General features: G+C 38.1%; 1 protein-coding gene across 6 annotated transcripts in view; it reads right to left on the bottom strand.

Moving 5' to 3' along the window:
• Positions 1-22465, bottom strand: part of NR1H4 (nuclear receptor subfamily 1 group H member 4) — a 53198-nt gene that overhangs the window by 2609 nt on the left and 28124 nt on the right. For 5 of the 6 annotated variants that reach the window (XM_042815440.1, XM_042815441.1, XM_042815439.1 and 2 more), the window contains 6 exons: positions 21788-22150; positions 16081-16233; positions 12505-12638; positions 11897-11995; positions 10969-11068; positions 9437-9583 (listed from right to left, as the gene is read on the bottom strand). In XM_042815440.1, coding sequence (XP_042671374.1) covers positions 9437-9583; positions 10969-11068; positions 11897-11995; positions 12505-12638; positions 16081-16233; positions 21788-22150 — 996 coding nt within the window. The remainder of the gene's footprint in view (positions 1-9436; positions 9584-10968; positions 11069-11896; positions 11996-12504; positions 12639-16080; positions 16234-21787; positions 22151-22465) is intronic. The other variant, XM_042815442.1, reaches the window with a different exon arrangement.

Raw genomic sequence — 22465 nt, 5'->3', positions numbered from 1 at the left:
CCAGTTGTCTTCTTTTTCCAGTATTCACAGTTTGCGAAACAGTCTCATGTTCCCCACCTTCATGTTAAGTATATGGAAATCTCTCAGGGCAAATGGCTTAATTTTAGCCCAACTCTACTATACAGCTAACTGCCATGGGCAGTTACTTTGGTTGTCTTCATAAAGACACTTAATTGCTCCCTTTATGTAGCCTGAAACTTTAGCTAGGTCTAGGATTACCTGTAGTCTGAGATCAACTTGCTTGCAACTATTACTACCTCCTAGCATGAACCAGTGTATTATAAAGTACAGAGGCATAAATAATGAAAACATAGCCTAGTTTGAGTTGGGATCATGTGATTCTCTCACCATCATGAAAGCCACTGGGGTTACTGCACTGAGGCATACCAACTGGACTTCCTCTTACAGACTTTGTCATCGGGTCACGCTGTTCTTACACAGCCTTCAATTAGAGATGTATTTTGCTCTAACCTTTGGTGTAAAAGAGAAGTAGTTCCTGTGGCATCTTTATTTTTTTCTTTTTTCCTTTTTTTTTTTTTTTTTTTTTAAAAGTTTTAATCAGAGCAGTTATTGACTACTGCAAACAGCCTCTTGAGCTCAGAAGTGGCTGCACCTTCAAGGTCTAGAGATTCAAGCCAGTGGTTCCTGGCTGAAAGGACAGGGACTTCCTCTGTTCCCATAGAGGAGAGCCATGGGATTTCTTGTGCTTTCACTCTGTTTAGTTTTAAGCTGTTCTGGGATGAGGCTTTACAACTTAGTTGTAAACCATGCAGTTTAGAGTGTTTTATACAACACGTAGCTGAGCCCAGGTCTGATAGTTAGAGGCTGCTGTGAAGGCTGGAGTGCCTCTAACAGGGGAAGTTCAAAAGGAAATCCAGCAGATGCAGCTCAAAGAAAGGAAGTATGAAGTCACTCGGCTGAACTATGAATAAGTTACATTTTGCTGTGACAGTGAGGAGTTGGACTCATTGATCCCTTCCAAGTTGGGATATTCTATGATTTCATGAACTTATTTTGATCAGTAGAGTAGTTATGTGACACAACAGAGTGAAAAGTACAGTGCTGCATGGTGTGGCATGTTTTGTGCCTAAATAATATATTTAAATACGTGACATTTGCAAGTTTGCTTCAGATTACAAACCACAAACCTAGTGTTTGTAACAACTTCAATGTGATTGAGAAGATTCCATGTTCATTAAGCAGATCTATATGGTAAGAGCTCACCTAAGGTAGTTAATAACACAGCTGGAGCCTTATACAGAGCAAGCAATAGTCACAGCACTGATGTGCTGCAAGCTTTGTCATCACAATTAACTATTCACAAATTTGAACACTTGCCCCTGCTAACTTTTGAGGTACTGCCTGTCTGTATGGCAGTTTTAAATGCCAAAATTTCTTACAGTATGATGTATGTAGGGAACACATGCATGTAATTAAAGGTTCACACGAATCTGGAAATATGAAACAAGGAAGTCTAGTTGAGCCCTGAAGTGAAGTAAGTGAATTCCTCTTGTGAATAGTTTAGCAGCAATGAGAGAAGTCAGAGCCAATTACAAGTATTTTTAGTACTCCTCAAGCAAGGTGTCACAATGAACGTCATCTTGGCAGCAGGCAGGGAACAGGAAGAAGTGGGCTGTGACTGAGTCTTCTCATTTGTTTCGCATCTTCATCACTTAAGTAATTTTATTTTGTTTTATTTTATTTTTATTTTGTGGGGAGAGAAGAGGAAGATTAATTTTCAGCTGGATGAACTTTCTCATTGTCTTACTGACCACAGAGCTTCTCAAGTTCCCTTGTTAATACAAGAATCATAGAATCATAGAATGGCCTGTGTTGAAAAGGTCCACAATGATCATCTAGTTTCAACCCCCCTGCTATGTGCAGGATTGCCAACCACCAGACCAGGCTGCCAGAGCCACATCCAGCCTGGCCTTGAATGCCTCCAGGGATGGGGCATCCACAACCTCCTTGGGCAACCTGTTCCAGTGTGTCACCACCCTCTGTGTGGAAAACTTCCTCCTAATATCTAACCTAAATCTCCTCTGTCTCAGTTTAAAACCATTCCCCCTTCTACCACTATCCACCCTTGTAAGCAGAGAAGTGTGATGAAAGAGACACTGGTGAAGTACAAGGTATGAAATACCTAAATTCAGGTCCTCCTTGAGCCCATGTGCAAGTATGCAGTAAAATAGTCCTTGCACCAGAAAGCTTATAGACTAACATTAAGAAACTTTAGAAATGAGAGGGTGGAAGGGATGAAAGAAAAGTTGTGAAAGCAAATAAAATTACATCAGAGGGCTTTTCTGCACAACTTCAATTCAGATAAATAAGACAGAATAGGTAAAAGGGAGTAACAAAAAGGAATGTAACAGCAATGCAGCTGATGATTACCGCTTTTATGAAAAAAAAAAAAAACCAACAGAAATTTGGAATCTTTAAACAGATGTATATCACTATGCAATTATGAACAAAACCATGCAAAAGAGCAATTTTAAGTCTAGAACAATGTTTTGTTTTGTTTTTTTCTTGGTTACTGGTATTGCCCCTGTCCCATCTGTGCTGGTTAATTAATTTTCCCGGATAATTCCTCGTTTTGCATGAACACATTACACAAACTGCTGTTCCATCACAAGAGGGGGCTGTTTTCCAATGTGATTGAAAGCACTTCGGTTTGGATTTAATAAGCTCCACTAGAAAGCAAAAAACAAAACAAAACAGAAAAAAAAAAACGGCAGGAAACAGATGTTTATAGTTCTTGCTTTTTTCCCCTTATCTACTGTACGAGATGTCACTTCCTTTCAGGCTATCAGAAAAAGAATTAAAGGCGATTTGTTCCAGCCCCCTTGAAGGGCTGGAGGAGTGATGAATTGTGTGGATTTTCAAGTGTCATTCCTACCAATCATACTCCAAAAAGTGAAAAAAAATAAAATAGATAAAGTTATAATGTATTTCTGGCCTCAGTAAGAGCAGAAAAGTGAGTTGTTTATATTTCTTTATTTAGCTCAGACGAGAGCACTGTACTTATCAGAAAGGCAAAACTTCCTGCTCTGCATTTAATGATGTACCCTGCTTAGACTTTTTTTCAAGAAGGTCTGAAAAACTTTGCATGATGTTGTCTTAAGGCAATAGGAACTGGAGTCTCCTCTGTGTTTTGTTATGCAGCATTCTGAATTAGGCAGATTTCTACTTAACCATCAGCCCAGCTCTATCATCTGCTGAAGACACTGCAATCCAATTTAATTGATTTCGCTGTGTTAACGCCTGACTGACTGGGAACCCCCAGGTAGTCAATGGGAAAATCTGCCTTTACTGAGTATGTCCCAGCAGCATTAGCCTAGAGGAGATGCAAATTTGTCAGCATTATTCATTCAGCACTCCTTACTTCTTATACGGTTTAGTTCACCTCTGTAACTTAAGACAAAGTATTGTTTCAGACTTTGCCTTGATTTTTATAGTTTTGCTCCTATGATTTCTCAGTGAAGGTAAGAGGACTTGCTTTCATAATGTTTGCAGTTTCAGGCTGTAAATAATCATGAATTTAACTTAGCCCTGGAATAAACTTCATTTTTTTCCTGTGATATCAAGCCAACATTGCTGTTTCTTGAGACCAGTATTCTCTCTTTTATTTCGTCTATTCATTAAAACAGAGCAGATTGATCTATTGCAAAAGAAAGCTTGCAAATAAACGCTAATTAATAGCAACTAGCACTGTGTTATTAATATGGATGAAGAGAGAGCTTTTTTTCTTGATAAACGTGGAGATGACTAGATATCAAATCAAGAGTATGATAGTAGCTGTTTTATGAAAGAAAATACATTAATTACTCACAAAATTACACCTTATCTTTCACAATGCTTCATCTACCAGAACTGACTTCCATGCTGTAAAGTATTTGTTAAAGCACTGCATTCAAATATATTCAGCAGCCCTTTAACCATGGGCTGAATTCACCCTATTGATGCTGAGAGCTGGATAAGGGAGGAATATCTATCCAGTAGAGAAGATACACTAGGATATGAATGTGGAACCTCTCTTCTATCTCCTGTTCTAGAAGTGAGAGACTTACTTAAACAAGAAGTTAGCATGCATCAGGGAGAATTGATAAGCAGGACTGAAAAACCCCTTTCTCTCAAAATCAATTAATAGTACCAGTGTGGAGCCATCAGTGCAAGTGATGAAACACCAGCAAGGAGGATGCAAATGGCACCGCCACATCCCATCCTCTGGCAGCAGCCATGTTGGGGCGGTCTGCAGGGAGGTGTGGCCTAACACGCAACAGCAGCTGTGCTGCCTTCAGCGAGTCCTCATGGGCCAAAGCTACTTACCTCAGTAAGTTTTTGGCCTAGAGAAACACACTTATGCAGAAAGAAAGAGATTGGGACCTCTGATATCTGTTCTTATTTTCATATACGTAAATTAACTCTGTAGATATGGCTTAAACAGTTGTGTAAACTTTATTTGTAATTCAGAAACATGGCACTCAGCAGGAGAAATCATGCAGGACTGTATACAAGCTGAGTTCTTTCATATACTCTGTTCCTTCCTATAGTCTTTAATTGAAAGTGTCCCTAATTTTTAAATGTTCTGTGCAGGGTGCTGATTTTGGGTCGAGTCACAGGATGGGAAATGTCTCCTTCCATGTGAGTGTGTGCAACCACTGGCAGAGCTGGACACCTTAGATTTGCACTTATGTTTAAAAACAAGGGGTGACATAAAGAGATTACTTTGTCTCAGATTATCTGTTCTCGACAGTGAAGATTATTTCATTTTGTTTCCCCATATAGCCTCCAGCACAGTGGGCTTTTGAAGCACTGTGGTTACTCAGTACTAATAATCAAATAAAGAAAGCCAAAGGCAGTGGAAGTGGTTAGGTACTCTTGTTCCTCTGCCAAATTATGTCCTTGGTTGCAGCAGGCCCTTGTCCAGATTAATTGGAACTTTGTATCCACGTTCAAGGGTGAAAGGTGGCCTTTTGCCAGTGCTTTGGAATAGTGGCTGTTTCATTTTACTCTTGGATTGTGTTGCACTTCAACACTTGCAGCCCATCCAGCAAGACCAAGGTATACTTCACAATGGCAGGTCTCCTGCTGCCAGCTGAAAATTTGAGTCCCAATTCTTCCACTTCTGTTCATACCAGAAAGTGTGCTCTCCCTGACTCTGAAAACAGTAGAAAATGATGATTGAAAAATCTGTGGCTCTTAATGACTACTGAAAACAGATGTCCTTAGGAAAGGAAGAAAACATTCATTATTTCAGCAGTAATTTTTAAATTATTGTCCTGCTAGACAGTGGGGAGTATTTGCTTTTAAAACAACAGAAAGAGGCAAGGTATTAAATTGCCCAGATGTCAGCCTTTAACAAAATCGGTCAATCAATGACAACAAGGTATATGCGTAGAGAAACATCAAGTAAGATGAGTAAGTTTTATGAGCTCTCATTAACATTAAATAAAATGTCTGTATTTCTCATTAGATCTTAATATAGATTGAGTAAGAGAGGATTTCAGTTTCAGGAGCCGTGAAAGAAAGAATTTCTATAACAGGAAGACTGTGCAGGCAAAAACAAAGGCAGATGTAGCAAGACTTATGCAACATGCTCAAGCTAAGAAATAAAAATATACCTCATCAGCATGAGAATAAAAGTGAATACTGATAATGCTCAAAGGTCATCACGATCAAATCTCTGGCTTCTTTATTAGAAAAAAAAAAAAAAGTTCCATAGAATCAGAGTGGGGAAGTCATAAATATTAATAGATGAGAGTGACTTCTAAATGGACACAGTGGCAGGTGACTGAAGTTTGGATAGCCTGTGGCTTTTAGGCAGGATCCCCCCCTTCCCACTTGATTTTATGGATATGGATATCAAGGCTTGACAATAGGACTGTGTGACATTCAGACATTTGTCTGTATCTAAAAAATGCTGATAGAAGTTCTGACTGACAGTTTATGGCTGATGGCCTGATAATGCTTAGGACCTCACCAGGAGCTATGAATAGTCATGATGATTTTTCTTCTCTAAACTCTCATCCAACTGTCACTGCATTTGCTTTGCTACTCCCACTTGGTTTTGCAGGGTTTGCTGTGTTCAGGTGTATGCTAAAGTTCCTGTCTCCATACTTATGTATATAATTATGTATATTGGGCTTTCTTCTTTATGTAACTTAGATTCAACCTCTCCTAGCCTTACCTCTTGGACTAGTCTATAACATGACAATATTCAGCTGCAGCTTTTAGTAAGTAGCTTGTTTCCTTACTGGAGAGGTTGCTAAATTTTTCTACTCTAAAATCTGTTGTAGTGGCTGACCACCACACAGTCTTTTGTTCACTCTCCCTGTTTCTGTTGGGATGGGGGACAGAATCAAAAGGGAAAAACAAAACAAAACAAAACAGAGGCGAACTCATGGGTTGAGATAAAACTATTTACTAAGAGAAAAGGAAAAGGATAATAATTATGAAAAATATATATGTGAATGTGTATAAGAAGTGATGCACAAGCAATTGCTCACCACCCCATGACCGATGCTCAGCTAGGCCCCTGAGCAGCAGAAGAGAGTGAGATGAACTCCCACTTTCAAAACTCTCCTTCAATGTGATGTCATATGGTGTGGGATAACCACTTGGCCCCTTTAAGTCAGTTGTCCTGATTCTGTCCACTCCCAGCCCTTAGTGAGCATGAGCTGAGAAGTCAGAAAGGCCATGGCTCAGTACAGTACTGCTTAGCAATAACTATAAACATTGCTGTGTTATCAGCATTGTTTTTCTCCTGGAACCAAAACATAGCACCATACCACACACTCTGAAGAAAGAGTCTCAGCTGAAATTAAGACAAAATCACATCTGTTCAAGCCAGAACCCTGGTGCTAGGTCCTACAGCAGGACTGTGAGCTGCATTGTTAGTGCTTTTCAAAGCTGTATGTGTAAGCAATGACAGCAAAAGAATTTGGATGCTGTTCTTTTAATTTATTTGAACTCAGGATACCTGCAAAAAATCATGAATTAGACCACAAAAGAAAAATGCCTCAGTAGTAGATATTTTATAATATTTTGAAATGAGTCAATTTACCCAAATGTGTAACTCTAGAATTTATTAGAAACCAAGACAAAATGTGCAGTAAAAGTGCACTAAAGCAGGAGCTTAACATGAAAACAAGAAACTCTGATAGCTTGTAACATAGGAAGAATATCCTTTTGAAAAGTGAGGGAACACTGAGAAATGTCTTTGGGAAGCATGAGAGAATCAAACCTATCTCTTGACTCTTCCTCTTAGAAACTCATCTGCTTGCATTGCCACTGCAAAGAAAGTGATAACACTATCTGACCAGCACTGAATGGAGAGGCAAAGGGGCATTTTTAAAGCACATTTAAGCAGTTCCCTATAAGAGACATGGCCTAATCATCAGTTCTAACTGATATTCTCTAACATGCAGTAATGACAGTGAGGCAATGTTCATCCAAAATGAGGGACTCTCGCACTCTTGGGAATTCTGAGTGACTTCTGGTTCTGTTCAGTAGCACTTAAGTCAACATCACCTTCAGCAGCATCAGTAGCAACAGTTAACACAGCTACGAACACAATGATTTACAAGCTGCTTTTGTTTACTGTCAAAACCCCATTAAGTGCAGTCAAGGAGACTGTTTTTAAATAGACTTGAATTTGCACAGGAGAAAGAGAACACATGACAACGATTGTTATTTCTTGTATTCTGTCTATAAATGGAAAGAAAAAGGTGCAGCCAGCAGCAGGTAAGATGGGTCATACTTTACTCTCCTGCAAAACAGGGAGGGAGCAATTCTAGTAGCAGTATTTCTTTTTATGTTCCTACCTTGATTGCAGCTTCAGGAAAGATGCTTTAGAAAGTCTTTTTTTCCCCACAAGCAGTAAATACATGTGTATATGTTCAGCTTGTATATATTTACACACTAAAAAGTTGTAGTACATCTTTCCATGGGAACTATTCAACACAGGTTCTGATCCAGAACTCATTTTTAATTTACCTAGGTGGCTTTTGTACTCCAAGAAAAAAAAGAATCACAGGAAATCCCTTTGGAATCCCTTCCACCTCATTGGAAGTTGTTAAACGTCTTGAAACTTTCTTATGCATATAATGCTTGGGTTTTCAATTAGTTCATGAGAGGTCAACAATATTACAACAGGATACAATGTTGTATTCCAACTAGTCATTCCAACTATGGCAGGTAATGTTATCTTGAAGTTTAGTACTAACTCACTCAGAAAGTACTGAAAAGTACGAGTAAGGAGAAAAGTATTTGTATGACTTAATGGGCTTTCTGATATTCTGGATAAAAATATTTCCTCTACGTCTGGCCTTCCTGGCACATTCCTCTGCCTAGAAGCCATCTGTATCACTCTTACATCACTTTCAAACACATTGTCTCCAGTCCTTCAAATAATGGTCTCTTATAATTAAATAAAAGAAATACTAAAAACTACAAAATGTAAACCTAGAAATCAGCATTCTAACTCAAACTAAAACCATAACTATAGCAAGTGAGTTATTCTCAAGTTTTATGATTCCTTTTCAGGGTTTCAAATGCATAATTATTGGCATCATTTTGCATACATCTGTAGTCCCCTCACGTCATGGGTATTAATTGAATCAGAACAGAATTCAAGCCCCTCTCTATGATTAGCATTGTTCTCCTGTATATATTTTCCTTCTGGCCATTATAGAGGAGGGCCAGAAGCTAGAATCAAAGCAGCCTCTCTCCAATTCAGAATTTTTATCACATTTGAATTTTTGATGATGAGATGAAGGGTAGATAAAATGTGCTAGTCAAGACAGAAAAAAAACAAAACACATTGTGTATTGCATCAGTGGAGCAAAAAGGCTGTGTAACAATGCAAAACATGGCTTTGCCTGCATTAAGGAGCAAACATCGAGCCTAGTTCATCTTTCTGTAATATTCCAGACTTATGTCTTTAGAAGGACCTTAAGAAGCAGCAAATATACTGAGAATACTCCATATTTGTAGTTCTTCTACGCAGTATGAATCATTTTTGCCAAATTGACCCTAAGAATAGATGTTTCTCTTTTACAGTATCATCCTAAAATCCTCTCTTTTTCTTTTCTCTCTTTCTTTCATTGAGTAATTTCATTTGCACGCAAAAATACTGATATTTTATTTGAAGAATTTGAAATGGAATCTGTTTTCTTCATTCTTCTGTGCTTATCATTGGAAAGTTGTACTGGGTTTATTCAATATTGCATTATTCATATTACTTGTGATGTATTTATGAATAAACCTTATGATCTTTGCACTCAAGGCTGAATTAGATTTGTTCTAGTTAATATGAAGAACAGCTTTGAGATGAGCCTTTTTCAATACTAGCGAACTATTTTACTAGCTTTTCAAGATCAAAATACAGAACTGTGACCGTGTGGGGTTTTTTTTGCCTTGTAAACAAGATGCTTACCGCTATTACGAATTCTTTCTTCTAGAAGGACAGTGTGTCCGGTAGGAAGTTTCCTACTGAAGATCTCAGCTGAGCGGAGGAACATGGCTTCTACTGCTGAGCCCTTCAGCAAAGCAATCTGATCTTCGTGGTCAAGAGTTTGGAAGCCTGTGAAGACATTAGAGACAAGTAAGGCATCAGGAGAAAACTCCCCACTACTTTCTGTCCTGAACTTCTCAAATGTGAGGTGCTACACATACGTGTAACCTTGATGCTGGTGTTAGTTTACTTGACAAGTACAGAGGCTGAAACTCAGGTTCCACAAAATCATAACACAAGCTCAGTCCTTACTAAAGTCAAGTGGGCAGCATTTGTGGAAACTTTTAATTCCAGGACTTTGCCTTTTCCTCAGCATAAGGCCATTTGGCTTGCAGAAATCTGGTAGGACTTTCTGCCTCTTATCAAAATACTATCATGTTTCTAGCTTACAGCCTTGCTTCCTCTCAGGTGTGTACATGCACACATAACACTGTGCACCAGTGATTGATTTCAACCAGGGTGGCACTTAGCATATTGAATTATTTCTTTTGTGCCATTAAGGAGTTGTCCTATCAACTTTCAGCTGATATTGCTACACTTTGCTTAATTTGTACCCCATTCATGTCCTGTGAGCCAGTATACCTGTTAGCATAAAAATAAAGTTAAAGCTGAGGTATTAGTCTTTGAAACAAGTCTGTAACACACTGAAAAACTCAAGATCATGGGAATGCCAGGAGAATAATTTTTTCTACAGCTAGGCATTCCACCACACCTTCCTTAAAAAGAAGGGCCAGAAGAATCACTTCTAGATTGTCCCAGTTCGAGGCTTCAAGGCTGAGTGTAGGGAAAGGTGCTGGAATCCCTTTCCAGATGGAGACTGACTCTGAATGGTGGGCAACTACTCAGTGCTGGTGAGAAGGCACCTGCAAACACTGCTTCCTGGCAAAGAAGAAGGGACAAGGAATCTGTACCATGCCTGACATTCACTCCTGAGGTAACATTCACTTGGTAGTTGAAATTGAAATAATAATTATAATAGAACTCAGGTTTTAAGTGTTTGTCCATAACACACAATGCAAGGTCCATAAATATTGGTGCCTCCAACTAGGCAGACTTGTTTAGCATCCACAGTTCACAACTGAAACACTTTTCCAGAAAGGCAGCAAACTGAGCAAAGCAGTTGTACCAATGTTAGTTGTAATTTAGAGGCAGACTATTTGGCATTGCACTGGTATATGAAAATAAAGTCTTTCTAGAGATATCACCCCTTCTCTGAACATTTTGTTTTCAAATAGGCAGAAAGTGCCACATCTCAGAGAGACAGAATTTGGATTATTCAAAATATTCTCTACAGAGCATAAAGACCCTTTTCTTCAGATTTCAGGTGTCTGAAGAATGCATGTGTCAAAGGAGGTGGCATTTTGATATAGCATTCAAAATACACACAACAATCAAATGGCAACTGAAAACAAAGTTTTGAAATAACAAAATGTGGCCCAGCAGACTGGATATACCTGGTAGTTTTTTAGTGAATTCCACGAGAACTTGTACATGACTGGTAGCCATTTCTGTTAAAATCAGAAAATTCCCTTCAGCACTGAATTCCTCGTGTAACTGTTAGAAATCAGAACAAACAAAACATGTTAATATTCATGAGCACTTCACATTTAAAGACATAAAATACAAGAATTATTAAAGTGGGCCGGGCAGGAGGCCTATTTATCCCTGTAATTTGTCTTCAGTCATTCACAAATCAGGTATTTTGGTAGGCATTGTGACAAATAAAATATGTAGGAAGTGTCCTTTCCTTTGAATATCTGTCTCACTTTCAATGTCATGCCTAGCAGTCAATGATCTAGGCACTTCCTGACCTAGAAATTACATGTGCACCACAATATTTAATTTTAAACTATAAAATGAAAACCATCAAAATGTCTCTTATGCCTTGTGTTAAAAAAGAGTTGGCTATTTCCCAATCTTTTACCATCTAAGCATGATAACTGGAAGTTTTTGAATGGAAAACAGAATTTCTAGAAGATAGGGAGGAAAAGGAAAGAAAAAGGAACTAACAAAAACCTGAAAGATGCTGAGAATTTAGAACAATAAACTGAAATATTTTTAAGCATCCAGGCTTGTAACTTTAAAGAAAGCAAGCTTGGTTGCAGTCAAACTCACCGCAAAAAAATTGATACCGCAAAAAAAAAAAACAACCCGAAGTTCCAATCAGCAAAAATTAGATTTGATCATAAAGGTGTATTTTAGAAGAGTAGAAAGCTTTTTCTTGGCATTTAATTTTGGTAAACAAAGATGTAGTATAATTAATGACTGAATAGGAGAGACTCTGCCCGCTCACAGCATGTTTAAACTTATATTCATAGCCTACTTAACCCTCTGCCTCTTCATCCACAACTCAAGAATTAATTAATCAATGCACTTACTTACCAGCTTTTTTGACACCTCCTGAGGTATTTGTTGTTTGCTGTACGAATCCATGATGTAATCAAGAAGGTTCTGCTGTTCTGGGGTAAATTCTACTTTCTCCTATACTGGCAAAAACAAAGAGCCCATCATGAAATGCAGTTATGTAGAAATGACCCAGCAATACTTGTTTTAGGCAAAACATCTATTTCTCACACCTGGACATCAAGCAGACTAGGTTTGCTTGTCACCAAGAGACTCTGGATTTCTACAGCAGTCAGAAGAGGAGAGGTGTTTCAGGTTTCTAAACAGCATGAGTTTGTGTGGTTTAATATTAGAAATTGGTAAATGATTAGCAACTAGCCAGGTACACTAAAACTTCAATACCACGCCTCATTGTATGTGAAGTATACCAGACATGTATAACAAGATATATTTTATGGCTTTTGTGGAGGCTTTACTGAGTTTTGACTAAAGATACCAGAACTATTATACTCAAGGCATTTTCTTGACTTGAGTGAGAGATGGATTTTTAGTTGATGCAGACAACTCCACAGACTTTATGAGTACTTATTCACTGTACTAACCACAGTTAGCTAAAAACACCACCGCTATTGCAGGAATTTTATTACCCTATACATTTTAGTTGTAGATGTCACTTGTTTCATGTCATGGCCTTCATTATCTTCATTGACAGTCTGATCTGGGAGCTGTTTCACATTTTTCCGTAGCCTTTTTGACTTGCATTGTATTTCTGTTAATAGACCTGGAACACATAATACAATAGATTTTGGATTTGTATTATATGCTTTAGATGCTGACTACGTGCATAAACATGCCCTTGAATGCCCTTTATGCTAACAAACACACTTACCTGTACAGACCATTTCCTGAACATGCATGATGTGAATCTAATGAGACACACAACTATGTACGAATGAGTAGTCCAGCCCAATAGGAGCCCATCTACAGAGGAAAACCAGTTGGTGCCCAGCATCTGCACAGTGTGCTTATCAGGGGGATTGTTTTGGATCACCTCTTAAGTGCTTTTACAGACAGAGTGTGATGGGACTGTGCTGGAGTATGTCTTTAGTTCAGCTTCATCCAAAAGAATGCCCTTCATTGTGCTCCAGGATGCAAACCAATGCGCAGTAGATGAGGGCAATTAGAAGACCGTCCAATTTGATCCAGAACAGTAATCAAGGTGCAGCTGTTCTTGCACAAAGGGCAGTGGATTTTTTCAATAACCTTTAAGCCCTGTTATGGCTGTAGCACAGCTTCTTTGTAAAGTTCTTTTAGGAGAGGACTCACAGGCTTCAGCCATTAGTGTCAGTATACAGATAGACCAACAGTTGAAAATTTAGGCCTGAAGTAACTGAGGCTGGCAAATACAGCTGAAAAATGTATTAATCGAAAATTTTACCCAGTTGCTCTTGATAGTTTGCATTTCTTTGTCTTAGAAAACTGGATAAAACTGTAGTTTTACTCTGGGGTTTCATTTGCCCCAGTGAAAGGATATTTGCATTGGTGTGTTTTGTTTTAGACTATATTTCAGTCCTTTGAACTGGAGAGCATCCCTATATGGATGTCACAAAAACTAAAAGCTTGCTTATAACAAAAGAAAGGGACAATGTGTACCCTAAGCAACCAGTGGAAGACAGCCAAAAAGCACAAATGAAAAAGTAAACTGTTAAGTATTCATCTAAAAATAAACATATCACCACAGGACTTTTATTCAAGCGTTCTTCCCATTCTTCACCTTTGAAAACACAGAGTAGGGAAAGGTGCTCATTCAGTGAGTGCATGATGGTAAAGGAAGATACCATGAAAACAGTGAATTTCATTGTGAATGTTTTTAATTTCCTGTTTAAGCACTATATAAAATAACCTACCTGAACTACTGAGAGAAGAGGAAATTTACATGATTAAAATAAGACCTGCAAATAATACCTATAGGGGGGAATAGGAATGATGGAGATAATAATTGGTATTGAGCCATGTAATTTGTGCTGCTGCACAGCATCATAGATTTCTTTTTCTAAATGATAATATTTGATACATCCTTTGGCAGTGCTAATGGGCTTGCACCATTTTCCACCAGCTCAGGATCTAGCCTGCTGCCTTCCTAAGGAAAATGTGGCTTATTTTTGCCTTAAGCAGCTAAGACTAGATTTTCCTAAGCTTCCTGCTGCTGACATCTTATTCTAGCTCCAACTAAGTTAACTGGAAAAGTCAAGCGAGAGACAGGACTTCACCTTTTTATCTCAGAGCTAGCTGGCTTTCAATGGTTATTAAACAGTTATTAAATTCTAGAAAGAGTAGCATAATTTGGGTCTTCCCTAGGTAGACATTTCATACAAGAAATGTGCAGTTTGTAAAAAAAAACACAGAAAGCAACTGAAACTGATGGTGAGCAGTTTTGATCTTTCATGTATAAAGGGCAGGAGCAGGATTATTGAGTAGCCATACCATAAATGTTTATAAGACTTTACCTCTTTATTCATTGGAAAAAAAGAAATTCACAGTGCTTGTAATTACAATCCTACAAAATGAGTAAGAGAAACAGTGAAACAAAGTTCAAGGTTGTCTTTTATTTCCTAGTCACTTTTTTCAAATAAATGCTTTGTACTCCTAGAAGCTTCATGTTTTACTGTTCTGGATTGCCTTGAACTAAAAGCAATTATACAGCACACTCCTACTTAGAAGCCATTAAATAGTATCTTGCAAAACATCCTCATTGCAGTGCATGAAAGCACGCTTATGTTTAAGTCATGAGCGACAGAAGATACCCAGTGTTTCCATTGCAGAGAAAGAGTCAAATGGCAGTGCCACTCACTAGCTTTTATTTCACATGTGCCAATTTCTGACAATGATCAGCCAGCTTAAAACTTTCATGCGTGCCCAGTTGGTGTTATTTACGGTGACCTATATTTTTTAGAGATCGCTTGTTTTTCTACTGAGTCACTTGGGCTATTTTAAATCCTACAAACATTGAACAATGGACCTGGGATCAGCACCAGAAGGGAGTCGTTTCCCTTTGACGTGGAGGGACCCACTGAGTGCTGTCATCACAGTGGTGGTGTCTGCTCATATATTTACATATTGCACAAGAATATGTCATATCGTAAAATCTCTGTAGCCTGTTCAATTTGCAGAATGGAAGATTAATTACTCTATGCTGGCAATGCATTCCAAACACTGATGGAGCTTATTGTTTCTCACAAAACCAACAGTTAATGTAGCATCTTCTGATCAGATTGAGGGATGGAAGTATATTAAAAATTCCAAGTAGATTAATTTCCTGTATGAACCCAAATTGGTTTCACACATATGTGTATGCTAAAATGATTGGAGCCGTCAAGAAAAATAAATTGTTGCCCTGTTCATAGAAGGCAGAAGAGCAGATATTTACAGACTATTTTCAGGAGCTGGCTTGGAAATATATTTTCTTGAAAATGCTTAAAGTTGCACTTCAGCATCTCTGTTCTAAGTTGGCCAATGTAAAGCTTAATGAAATTTATAAGCTGTCAGCCTAAATAGAGTATTCTCTTTAAATGAAATGTTGTTAAAGTCCATCTGCTTCATCTCTGGATCCAGTCCTACCTATGTGTCTATATGAGGGCAAGAAAATCCATAGTGCCACTCAAAAAGTAAATGAGAATATAAAAAAGGTCCAGTCCTCAGCTGTCTTAACTTGATTGCTGGGGTGGGGTCTGGGAATGTACACTTAGCAAGCCCACAGGTACTGCCTGCTCATGGCAGTCTTCCTCTTTTCTGAAAAACAGTGTTGTTTGAATGCCAGCATTTGGACTTGGTTAGCAAGAACTGGACAGAGAGAGGACGAGAAAGAACAAGAGGAAGCACCAGGGCTTATCCTGCTCTGCCTCCCATAGCACTGCATACTGCTCACTGACAGAGACTTGCTTCTCCCGACCAACTTTTCTCCCACTCACCTACTGAAGGACAACTTTTCCTTCATTGTTTGCTCAGCTCTTATACCTCTGTGTCCCTGACCACCAAATCCTGTTTCTTACAAACATGCTTGCCTTTTCAATGGGATTTGATGCACAGTGTAACAGCATCATCATTATTGCACTTTCCACCCTCCAGACTGTATCTTTTATAAGTTTGTTATTAAGACCAACTCAATTAAACAAATACAGTATTTGGTGCATTCTCTGCTCGCTCTAACTGTATGATGCAAATACCTGTATACATACATTCAGCCAACATGCCCATTTGCTTGCATTTCCTTAGACGGCACTCTTGGCACTTCCTCCTCATGTACATGTCCATCTCACAGTTGCCTCCATTTTTACACTTGTACACTGCATTTTTTGTGATGCTTCTTCTGAAGAACCCTGCACAACACAACAGTGACATAGATTAAAAAAAACTCTCAAAGCAGCAAATAACAAAGATGAAGAGCATCTCCATAAGGGTTTTCCGAGTTACACTGGTTCTGCTACACTGCAGGTTTCTTTTGGTGCCTGGGTGCTGAAATTCTTGCTGTTTGTATCAAGATGGTGTAATTTAATAAACAAGCATGTTAGATCATGTATCCACATTAGAAATTAGCCCCAAGTAAGGCCCTGCAACTGCTGACCTTGAGAAAATTCAGACCCAAATCTGAAACCTGCCAGGCTGAGCACCTGCTATAGGAGTGATAGCATACAAACAGGTGAAAAAAATACCAGCCTGTTAAGTCTCTTGAGGTACAGAATGCACAGGAAGAGAGATGAATAACTGGTTATACTTCCCTGCAGCTCTTGGGAGCTGCAGAGGTTCCACATACTGGTCTATTTGCCCATTCCAGGTCTAGTAGAGAAGCTGTACCATATCCACCCATTGTACGTGAGGCCTCCTCAGCTGTTAACAGGATACCTTGATCCCTTTCCCTAAGCACTGTCCCCTGGTGAACTAAGCACTTAACCTGATTTCAAATACACAAGCACTTCAATTGATATCATCACTGGATTCACACAAAAGTTGCACAGCAGTTACTGCAAACCAGAACTCATCCCAGAAGTCTACAGGGACTTGACTCAATATGTAGTCTACTATGAGTCTACTCATCTACTACTTGATTTTGCCTAGCACAGCTCTGTGAGAGGAACGGTGGAGAAAAGGTGCAGTGCTCAAGATATGAAATTTTTTACAGTAAGAGTCATCACAAAAACATCGGAGTCTTTGCAGCCAATCACGACTTAAATGTTTCCTGAATTTTTAGTGTGACTCACTGTGCCATCACAATCTTTTGAAGTTATCCTTCATATGGCAGACTATCTAGCATCAGCTGCAGAGGGAATTAACTACCTTTGTCATAGCAGGGAAGGCTGATTCTCCTCCTCACCTGAGGGCAGACTTTTGAGGTAGACTTCTCGGAGCTTATCCTGATACGTCACTGATTTATACTGCAATTTAAACTAGAACTCTATGTAAATTTGCAGCAAGCAGAACTATTCACAAACTTTTGTGTTCTTCTTGCTCCTGGCCAGCACAATAAAGATGCCATTGTTTTCCGGCCTGGCACTTGCATGCAATACCAGATGCACCAAATAAGATCCAGTCTCTTACACTTAAATTGCAGGGCGAATTTAGACGTGATTCTGAATTTTTTGCACATTGAAGGATTTGTCTGTGTGTTTCCACAGACAACGTGAATGTGAATCCACAGAATGTGTGGAGCTAGGATAATATGCTGCTGAATCTGAGCAAGATAACATGATATGCCATGGTGATTTTGCCATTGTCAGATGACAATTTCCCAATTTTGGCCCAAGTTTCTACAGCTGTGTCATCTCTTTGAAGCACCAGTACATAGCTTTGAGTAAAACTATTCTGCTCACTAAAAAATTTAGTGTTTCTTTAAATCTGCTTTATTTCCTGCTTGAAATAGCTTTCATTCTTGGCTTCTTTTCAGATAAATGTATTTGACTGGCATCAGTCTCTTTTGAAATGCAGATTGCTTGGAACCTTCTGCAGCCCTAGGCATTATTTTTATTCATCATTTGCACTGTGTTTAATACATTACCGTTTAATGCTCAGGGAAGGAAGAGAAAGGCCTGGATTTAAGCTGTTGGTTCTCAGTGTCAGTTAAAGGCAACTATTTGTTAAATTTAAATCCTGTAATTTGTGATAAGTATTAATTAGTAGTAAATATTAAAAAGCACTGTTGGAATATTTATGACACTTTAAGTCCAATTTTTCCCTCACACTCACTGCTAGTTTGCTTTCTCTCGAGGGAGCACGGGAAAAGAGCCTTGGTAAATAAGCACTTAAAAAACATGAAAGAATATGAAAGGATCCAAAAATAGGGATGCAAAAAGGTAGAAGCTAATAGGAATCAGATACTTACTCTCAAAAGAGAGTTTTTGGAAAAGCAAAATTATATGGAATAAGAAATTAAATTGTTTTGTTTTGCTTTTTACAAAAAGTAGTTTTAATCCTATTCTCATTGCGGTTCTATCATGAAGTGAATCATTTTCTTCTCGAACAGACTTCACAATTGATTTTGAAATAAAAATTTTGGTAATTTTTTAATACATTGTCTTTACTAATAAGTCCAAATAAACTTATATTGCTTGTAGTACTTTATGCACAATCTCCTATAACAGATGGCTTTTTACAAAAATGCGGAGAAATGGCATCTGTCAGAATAATGAAGGGGCAGTCCCCAAAAGATGAAAGCTTTTCTGGCACAGTCTAACTTTGATTTGATGTTACCAAACTGCAAAAATCTCACATTAGCTGGAAATGTTGATTTTGCTTTGTTCTCTCAGCCAGTAATGAATATAATTAATTAAGACTACAGTTGCTCCACTGTTACCAATCCTAATTTTTCCTAAGGAAATTATAAACACTGAAGGAAGATAGCTGTTAAAAACATAGAAGAAAGCTTTGTAAGTATCTCAGTTTGCCATCCTGGTGTCTAATTGTTCCGAGAATCTCAACCTAACAGATTTTGAAGTTCACAGTTGGTAACAAAGCACAACTCCACTCTGTCAGATTACCAGGACATGCTGTGGCATTCCCTCCTCCCATGCCCACGTGGTGGGTGTGAATCTGAGGAGATGATTAAAGCAGCACTTCATTTCACAGGAAGTATGCTGGCTCTGATATAAGAATCATTAAGCATCATCAGAAATGCTTTGAAGAGTGCCAAAACTGGTGTCGTTCTACGTAAGGGGAATTCACAACCAGCTTTTCTCTCTGCAAACGTGCTCAGTATCTTCATTGAACAAGCACAGTACTGCATCACAGTTGTTCTGCAGCATCTCAAAATGGCCTTCAAAGACCACTATGCAGGTTAAGCTGTTCCTAGTGTTTATTATCTTACGAAATGGCTTAGTGTATATTTTCAAAGATGAGTAATTAAAAATTATCGGCTGTTTTAAAAAATGCCTTTAGGAGCTTTGATATCTGCCTGCAAAGATTATCAGGGAATTGGCCTCTAGAGGAGCAGGCTTTAAAGCACGGTACAATGGTCCTTATAATGAAATGTTGCTCATGGAGTATCTTATCCTTTAAGGACCATAATTGTGATGCTAGTATTATTGTAAAAAGGTGGTATCTTCAAAACTGACATGTTACAGGTGAGAAAAACCTCAAGAAATCCTCTTATTTAATTTTAATTTCTATTTTTATACTAGAGGCAACTATCCTATAAGGGCAAATGTTTTATCTGCTTTTATATAGAATGTAAAATATTAAATAATTAATAAATATTTCTTAAAGGATGTTCGTGTATTGAAAAAAATAAGATAGAAATGTATAATTCAATTCATATCTTCAGATTGCTATTCTCATGAGGGATGATAAATAAGATCTTAATGTTGTTCTACTCAAGGAAGAAGAATGAGGAGTGTTGCTGAATGCACTATCCAATAAAGTAATAATGGTAAAAAAAATTCACATATTTATCACAGAGAACTGACTCCCATATAAATATTTGCTAAGTGTCCAACTTTGAATCAGAATCTCCACAGCATCATTGGAGCAGGGGCACTGCAGGGTATGCACCAGGCCTGCAGAAAGAGATCTGTGTATTATTCAGGACACTCAGTGAGCATGAATTAGCAGTCTTGTCACTGAAAAGAAGAGTTAATGCCATGCTCAGATATGAGATGTGTGAAGTAATCCTACTACCCTGATAAGAGTGCAACTGTCTTACCGAGCCCAGTTTTGGTCAATGTGTCTTGAGGTAATAGATAGCAACGTGAAGAATTCCACAGGGACAAAAGGATGATCAGAGGTCTAGAAAAGACTATGTCCTCTTCACATTGTAAAAGAGAATTACTGTCCTCAGCACATCTTTTTCCTGAATCAGCTGTTATTTTAATGGCCTCTCAAGTTTATTGTAGAAATTGAATGCATGGTCTTTAAATAATTCAGCTTTTACTATGTTTGATCAAGGATACTATTCCACATAATTGATGTTGCAATCATGAAATAGAGAGAAAACATAAAATAAATTATCCCAATAAAATAGTATAATTATAATTATGCAGAATGATTCAAACTGAATCAGTAGAGAGTTGAACACATAATGCCTGTGTATTTACCTGATATCTTTAACTAACTCCCATAGATATTTTTTAAACACTCAAGAATTTTTAATTATAGATCTTTGAAAAATAGACTAAGTCATTTCATAACTGAAATAATAAACAATAGGAACAGCTAGCTAACAAAATAAACGTATCATGATTTCAAATCTTCACATTAAACCTGAATATAAATTGTGTTCATAAAGACAGCATTACTATAAGCTACTTATTTTATTTTATTTTTACTTTGAGAATACTCAGGAAGCAGAAAGAAACCAATCTCTTACTTATTGGAATTATTCAGATAAACTGTATGACCTTTAATTGCATTTACAGTGTTTACAGTGTTAGACAACTGAGGTCTGTTTTGTCCTCAGAAATGAATCTGTAAGAGGTAGAGCAAAACCTAAAAGTACTTCAAAGTCCACCTTCAATGACAGTGAGCTCCACGTTAAGATTAGTATCTATATTCATACTGTAGCCTTTATCCATGGAACAGAAACCTTAATTAAACATTTGTTCACAAAATAGGATGAAAAACTGAGGGATTTTTCATCCTACTTTGCACCTTGGCCTCATCACAGAGTAACCATCTTAAGGTACAATAGTTGTTACACCAATATATCCTTTTTGTTTCCTCTGCTAAAATATCTGACAATAATGTCTTCAATAATGGCAATAATTTTCTATATCCCCTTTATCCTGCAGATTCGTGAATACTGTTCCCCTAGGAAGTAAGATATTTAGGCTGCAAATGCAACTGGAAAAAGCTTTCTTTCTAGGGATAGAGGCTGTTTCTAGAAACACACCTGGAATTAGAAAAGTTCATTCATTTCACAAGCCTAAAGACACACTGCTTATACATTAGGAGCTGAAGGAAGAGGGTTCTTTGGGAACAGTTTGGAGATGGGGGCTGATAGCTTTCACTTCCTTTCAATGTGCATTACATATGGACTGAAGTCACAGCTGATTTCTAGGGCAGCCTAGCACAGAGATAGATCCTAAGGGGTGTCCATGAATTTGGCTCTTTCCATAGGAGCAGGCTGGGTTCAATAGCCACTGAGACAGCAAAGTCAGACTGCCAGGCACTGCATGAAAGCTGATCTTCAGCTTAATGAAACCTGATGATATCTCGAGAGTTACAGGTTGGCCAACTGTGCTCTATATTCATGGGAAAATGGATTCATAGGTGGAAGATGTTGACAATTTGTCTTGGGGAAAATCCAGAATAATATGTATATCAAAACCAAGTGTAATTTTCTACAATACTTCATGACTTGGACAAAAAATACGAAGAAAAAAAATGAGAAGCTAATACTGCTATGCTTAACAGTCAAGTAGTATTCTGTAACTGGTTTCATCTTACCTTTGCATCCTTCACAAGTGAGAGCATTGTAGTGGTACCCAGAGGCTTTGTCACCACAGACCACACAGAGCTCTTCTCCTTTCATTCTTCCTGTGGAGTGGCCCAGTCTAGGCTTTTTGGCTGCAGGGATATCCATTATCTCTGTCTCTCTTGTGAAAAAGTTCTCTGAGGGTATTCTCCTAAGCTCGTACATCCCAGGGGAATACCATTCCTCGTGCTGTGGAGGGTAAAAGCCTAGGTTGGAGTAATAAGGTGGTGATGAAATCTGAGGCTGAACTTGGGGAAATGGCACACTGTTGTACTGTGCATAAGGAGAAACGTCTGCTTCTTGCACTGGAGAACTCATTGGCTCTGAAAGGATCCCTGGAAAATAACAAACAAACAAAGAAGAAATCCAAAACACAGATTATTACACTGTGAAAAGACAATTATCAGAAAATTTTGCACTTCCTCAGTCATCCATCTCAAAAATGATATGGCATAATCACAAAGACTGCATGGTCTGTGCATGCATCTTGAAAGGTGTTTTCAAATCAGCCACTCTCAGATACTCCCTTATTAGTGGTGGAATGTCACACACTGCCATTCACATAAAAAAAAATTGAAAGATACCACATAGCTAGTAATATAAGCATTCAATTTATGAGAAAGAGTAATCATACTACAAATAAATTAGTA

This window comes from Centrocercus urophasianus, unplaced genomic scaffold, assembly GCF_019232065.1.
Source record: "Centrocercus urophasianus isolate 14NV4802_14NV808 unplaced genomic scaffold, USGS_Curo_1.0 seq_15, whole genome shotgun sequence".
Taxonomy (NCBI): domain Eukaryota; kingdom Metazoa; phylum Chordata; class Aves; order Galliformes; family Phasianidae; genus Centrocercus; species Centrocercus urophasianus.
This window is presented reverse-complemented; position numbering and strand designations above follow the sequence as displayed.